This window comes from Myxocyprinus asiaticus, chromosome 33 (genome assembly GCF_019703515.2).
Source record: "Myxocyprinus asiaticus isolate MX2 ecotype Aquarium Trade chromosome 33, UBuf_Myxa_2, whole genome shotgun sequence".
Classification (NCBI taxonomy): domain Eukaryota; kingdom Metazoa; phylum Chordata; class Actinopteri; order Cypriniformes; family Catostomidae; genus Myxocyprinus; species Myxocyprinus asiaticus.
This window is the reverse complement of record NC_059376.1, coordinates 5,788,822-5,795,397: the sequence shown is the minus strand read 5'-3', so window position 1 is coordinate 5,795,397 and position 6,576 is coordinate 5,788,822. Positions and strand designations below refer to the sequence as shown.

Genomic DNA, 6,576 nt, shown 5'->3' with positions numbered 1-6,576 from the left:
GAAATAACACGAGCTGATGCCATGACTTACCGCAATTTTTTGTTGTTGTTGTTATGGTTGTTCTTGAGCGGCAAGGGTTTGAGATTGATGTGGTTCCAGATCAGCAGATGTTTGAGATTAATGGAATCATCCGTGTAAAATACAGTGGAGAAAACGTATGCATGCAGTCGAGATGCGAGATGTAGACAAGCAGAAAAAGAAAAAAGAGAGAAAACGGGTGCGCACGATAACATACATGCAGTTAAAACAGTAGAAAAGTGGAAAAAAAGATGCACGCGGTAAAACGGCAAAGGATAAAACAATTAACGTATAAGAATAAGAATAAGCAATGCTAAGCAGGCTAGCAAGCTACAAACACTCGTGCAGCGTGCCGGCAGCAACTGGAACAGGAAGTCAACAAATATGCCCCAAGCTGATACGTGCCATGACAGAGTCTTGGATGTGAAACAAAAAAATTGTGGTTGCCTCAAGATGGCACTGCAGGTCACAAAAAGTCACAGATGACTCAGTCTGATGACTCACCACTCTATTTCAGGGCAGCACTTGGCAGAGAACCCCGCTCCCGCTGCTCCGGCTCTGCCAAAGACAGCCAAGCCATCGAATGTTTTCTGTGTGTTGTGTTCAAATAAAGAATGTTCTCACAAGTAACAGAAATGTACTTGCTGCTCAAGCATCACATTCATACGCTGCTCATCCTCACTGGGGACCCCGGGATGGTGGACAAATGTGTTTCTGTGTGTTGTGTTCTCACAAGAAACAGAAATATGCTCGCATCGAGAAGCACAAATTTACACGCTACTCATCACAAAGTCACACACTACTCATCCCCGCCAGGTACATTGGGATGGTAAACAAATATGTTCCTGTGTGTTGTGTTCACATAAACAATGTTCTCATAAAATCATAAATGTGCTTGCTGCACCTATTCATGACGCACATATTGACATGCTGCTCATTCCCTGCCGTAGGTTGCCGGGATGGTGCACGAATGTGTTTCTATGTATTGTGTTCACATAAACAATGTTCTCATAAAATCAGAAATGTGCTTGTCGCACGTGTTCAAGAAGCACATATTCACACGCTGCTCATTTCCCACCGTAGGTCGCCGGGATGGTGCACAAATGTGTTTCTGTGTATTGTGTTCACATAAACAATATTCTCATAAAATCAGAAGCACACATTCACACGCTGCTCATTCCCCACCGTAGGTTGCTGGGAATAGCACACTCGCAAAGCAGCCATTCAAAATGGTATCTTTATAAACAGATCTTTCAGGCATCCATCCTGGGGCTGGTTTGTGCCAATAGATCTAAAGGACTCACACTTACTTTCATGAACGAGTTGCACCTCTACTCGGGCTGTTTTGAGATTCACGTTTTAGTCCTTCTCTGGCTCCCCGCACGCTCAAAGTGTATCGATGCAGCCCTGCTCCGTTGAAGCTGAGCAGCATGCGCATTTTGAACTACCACTATGATGGGCTATTATTAGCCCAATCAGAGGCTCTGTTGTGCAAGCATGGGAATTTACTACTTTATTCCGAGGTAGCCAATCACCATGTTCTGATTTGATCAGACAACATGACAGTGGTAACTTACATAAATCGCATGCCCCGCTGGGGTGAATACCATTCTGCTAGCTACAGCGCTGTCCACGAGACGCCTCTATGTGCTAAGTGGTGTGTTTACAAATTGTTGCATTTCACGTGGTGAAGACTCAGTGAATTGCTCCATAGCTGAGATCCTTGTGTTCTTCCAAGAGAGGCTGGATGCGGATCTCACCTCATCGACGCTAAAGTCTTATGTAGCAACTATGTTTGGATGAGGAGCAGTTGGTGCATTTGTCCGTTATGCCCTGTGCTGTAGCTAGCAGAATGGTATTCACCCCAGCGGGGCATGCGATTTATGTAAGTTACCACTGTCATGTTGTTACACATGTATGTGGAGCGCACCCGCCAGTTTAGGCTGTCGGATCAGCTCTTTGTTTGTTATGGAGGATGCACAAAAGGCATGTCCATCTCCAAGCAAAGGTTCTCTTACTGGATCGTTGATGCGATTACCCTAGCTTATGAATCACAGGGCGTGAGATGCCCTATTGGTGTAAAAGCGCATTCATTTCAGCTAGAGGCATGGCCACTTCTTGGGCATGGACAAATGGTGTGTCCTTGAAGGACAAATGTTTTACAGCAGGTTGGTTATCACAAACATGACGTGGCGTCCATCTCTTCAAAAGTCCTCTCTGTCTAGAGTGCTTATTATTCCAACACTCAGCAGGTGAGCCCAGGACCTTTTTTTTTATAGGTGGGCTACCTGATATACTGTATATTGGTATTTACATGTGTAACCAGAGACATTTTCATGCTTTAATGTATAAAACTTCTTGGGGGGTATTGTGCTTGTTTGGTTTGGTGAAGTGTTTAATTAATAAGGTTAAATTGCTGTAAAATGTTTAGGTACACAGTAATGGGTATGAATATATACTCATCTCCATTAGCACTATCTTCACTGCAAAACAAAGTACAAAAGAGGAAAAACTACTTATGATTGTAGTCCTAACTGTTGTTACATTGCATATTACTGCCTATTTCTTGTTTAATCAAATGTATTTAATCCTTTCATTATTGAATCCCACCCTCATTTAAGTGTCCCTTATTTTAAAACTTCAAAAGTGGCAACCCTAGCCGCAGTGGTCTTCTGGCTTCTATATTTGTCGGCTTGAAGGTGATAAAAAAATCAGTTCCGGTTTTTTTTGGCTTTGTCTAAATTGGAAAAAAACTATACAACACCTTGAAGTTTTTAACTTCAGTTATATAATGTGATGTGTAATATTTAATTCAAAATGTATTAATTACATACTGTATAATGATTCGAATGAGTGTCTGCATTGACAAGCAGTAGTGTCGGATTTTTGAACAGGCACCGAATAGACTACCTAACAGCAATTGCTGTGGAGTCCTCGAGGGGCCGGATTTCTTTCGATCTCGATATTCGTGTTGAGCGCTGTTTATAATGAAGCTTTTAAAGTGTCAGCACTGTGTTGGACAAGATAAAGCAGCAGAAGACACAGAACATGTGGAGGTTTGCATCTATTAATATCATCAGCTGCGCTGTTTTTCACCACCAAAGATTTGAGGCTTGAGTTTATGAGAGCTAGCTGGCTAATGCTAACACATTTGACATTCATAATATTTACATTTTACGTTGTCACGTTAAATGATCAGTTATACAATCAACTGGCCAAATTAATGTAGTTTTTTTTTTATCGACGGAGTCTGTTGCACACCATTTAGACATTTTTAGAAAATGTACCATAGTAATAGCATAGTTATTCTGTATCTTAATAGTTATTACCTATAGGTAAAAACCTATTGCTCTTCGTTACATCAACATAAAATGCTTTCTATATAACAAGCTATAAGATTTGTAATATAAAATGCTTTCTATATAACAAGCTATAAGATTTGTTTTGAAAAATAAAGAAAAAAGTCTAAACACGTTTATAAAAAAACAGCTGTCATTGTTTTAATGACCATTTAGTACATTATCCAAACTCCTTATCGATTATTTAGGATAAATCTTTTTTTTATTTATTTTTATTTTTTTAGATTTAGTCCAAATGCTGCCAAAATGCAATAGTTAAAAACATTCTTAAGAATTATGCAATTATCACTACATGAGGATACAGCTCTAGCTAGTCCTATGACTAGTTAAGTGATTATTCTGTTAGGTCACTAATTGATAAAAGTTTAAATCTAACTAAACCTGTAAAGAACAGATATGATTCGTATTTCACTTCTAAAAAAATAAAATAAAATAAAAAAAGAAAGAAAAAAGAATAAGATACTTTGCTTAAAGTAAATGATGCCTATCTTAATGAAGTCATTACCATTTTGATTTGCATTGTAAGTTTATTTTCATGACAATTAAGCTCACTGTGACCTGGACATGTTTTTGTGTGATTCACCCCAAGTGTGTTTTTCTAATGTAGACATTTTGTCTGTCAGAAACTCTTGCCAGCAGGTTACAGTCATCTATTATGTCACCATGAGCTGCTGGAGATGACAAGTGGTGTAGAAAACTTCAGAGTAGCTCTAAAGTTGCAGCTGACCACAGAGGAGGAGGTCCAGAAGTGGCTGGAGAACTTCCAGAAATCTTCAACCTTAACATGGAGAAAATCCAGAACATACCCTGACTCTGGACGCTATAACAAATACAGAGTAAGCACAATCTTGTTATAAGACAGGACAATGTGTGTTTTATCGTGTAAAAAGCATTAAACGAATAGTTCACTTAAAAAATGTTGCCACCATTTACTCATTCTAAAACTATTATTATTAGTATTATTATTTTTCTTCATCCGTGAAACACAAAATGAAATGTTAGGCAGAATGTCTAAAATGAACTTTTGCATACATTGAAAGTTGATGGTTCTTTATACTGCCAAGCTTCAAAAAGGACAAAAAAATCATCATAAAAGTAACAGTCCATATGACTTGTGTGCTATATACTTCTGTTTTCTGAAGTCATACAGTAGCTTTAGGTGAAAACCTACTGCAGGTGTTATTTGCTGATAATCATTCCCTCTGACTTGGGCTGGATAAAAACAAAGATATTCCAGTTAAAGGGATAGTTCATCCAAAAATGAAAATTCTCTCATGAGTTACTCACCCTCCTGGCATCCCAGATGTGTATGACTTTCTGCCTTCTGCAGAACACAAATTTAAGATTTTTAGAAGAATATTTCAGCTCTGTAGGTCCTCACAATGGAAGTGAATGGGTGCCAAAATTGGGAAGCTCCAAAATCCACATAAAGGGAGCATAAAAGTAATCCAAATGACTCCAGTGGTTAAATCCATGTGTTCAGATATGATATGATAGGTGTGGGTGAGAAACAGATCAATATTTAAGTCATTTTTATCATAAATTCTCCTCTCTGCACAGTAGGGGGTGATATGCATTAAGACTGTGAATCACCAAAAATAGAAGAAGAATGGGAAAGTGAAACTGAAGTGGAGATTGACTGAGCAGAGAGGAGAATTTTTAGTTAAAAAAAAAAACAAAAAGCCTTATATATTGACCTGTTTCTTATTCACTATCGTATTGCTTCTGAAGATAAGGATTTAACCACCTGAGTCGTCTGGAGTACTTTTATGTTGCCCTTATGTAGATTTTGGAGCTTCAAAATTTTGGCACCCATTCACTTGCATTGTATTGAACTACAGAGCTGAAATATTATTCTAATCTTCATTTGTGTTCAGCAGATGAAAGAAAATCATACACATCTGGAATGGCATGAGGGTGAGTAAATGATGAGAGAATTTTCATTTTGGGGTAAACTATTCTTTTAATACCAATCTTCATTTGAACAATCCCAATATCGAACTTTTACTGTATGCACAACCGTCTACAATGCGAGTAAACTACTCGGATATGCGGCCAAATTTTGTGCTATTTGACTAAAAATGTCTGTGATTAGCCACTGGCTGGTAAATGTTCAGATTTTACTCACCAATGATTGACTAGTATGGTGGCAAATAAATTCAGCACAGAGAACCTTTCGTTAGAGTTAAAGTGTGTTCACAGACAAGATCCCCTCAATCCATTTGTACAGTGCTGTGGGAAAGTATTTGCCTCCATCCTGATTTCTTCTGTTTTTGTGTATATCTCATACTAAATTGTTAAAAAAATTCAGACAAAATCTAACATAAAACAAAGGCAATCTGAGTAAACACAAAATACAGTTTTTAAATTATAATGTTTTTTGCAAAAGAAATTATCCAATACCAACTGGGCCTGTGTGAAAAAGTATTTGCCCTTAGTTACTAAATCCCTAAATCTATGAAACTGCATTCATAATGGGGTTCAGCTGGACTATACATGCCCAGCCCTGATTACTGCCAGCCCTGTTCAGTCAAATCAACACCTAAATAGAACTTTTGCAGCAGCATGAAGTTGGCTAAAACGTCTTACCCATTAGCTCACTATGCCAAGGTCGAAAGAAATCCCAGAAATGATGAGGAAAAAAGTGATTAAAATACATCAGTCTGAGAAGGGTTACAAAGCTATTTCAAAGACTCTGGGACTCCAAAGAACCACAGTGAGAGCCATTATCTCCAAATGGATAAAACTTGAAGTGGCCGACCTTCCAAAATTCCTCCAAGAGCACAGCGACGACTCATCCAGGAAGTCACAAAAAAACCAAGGACAACATCCAAGGAACTGCAGGCCTCTCTCGCATCAATAAAGGTCAGTGTTCATGACTCCACTATCAGAAAGACGCTGGCCAAAAATGCCATCCATGGAAGAGTGGCAAGGCGAAAACCACTGCTACCAAGAAGAACATTAAGGATCGTCTGAATGTTTTGTTTTATTAATTTTTTTAAATAATTTTTATTGATTCCATGCAGCAAATCACATAGACATAAGGGATAATGCAACATCAAACCCTTTTTAAAAATGTACAAATTTCACATAAAATTTGGGTCTGTTCCTCACACAAAGCTATTGAATGACTTCAGAAGACTTGGAACATAGTGCTTGAGTCTTATGGACTATTTTATGATACCATTGTTGGTACTTT

The 6,576-nt window shown here is 38.3% G+C and overlaps 1 protein-coding gene across 2 annotated transcripts in view; it reads left to right on the top strand.

Moving 5' to 3' along the window:
• The window catches only part of si:dkey-75a21.2 (uncharacterized protein LOC794385 homolog), a 50,626-nt gene that overhangs the window by 530 nt on the left and 43,520 nt on the right, over positions 1-6,576 (top strand). Inside the window, exons 1-2 of one of the 2 annotated variants that reach the window (XM_051670170.1) lie at positions 2,933-3,074; positions 4,001-4,213. The exons of the other annotated variant lie outside the window; for it this stretch is intronic. Coding sequence (XP_051526130.1) covers positions 3,006-3,074; positions 4,001-4,213 — 282 coding nt within the window. The 5' untranslated portion in view covers positions 2,933-3,005. Of the gene's footprint in view, positions 1-2,932; positions 3,075-4,000; positions 4,214-6,576 lie in introns of those variants that run through there. 2 annotated transcript variants of the gene reach the window in all.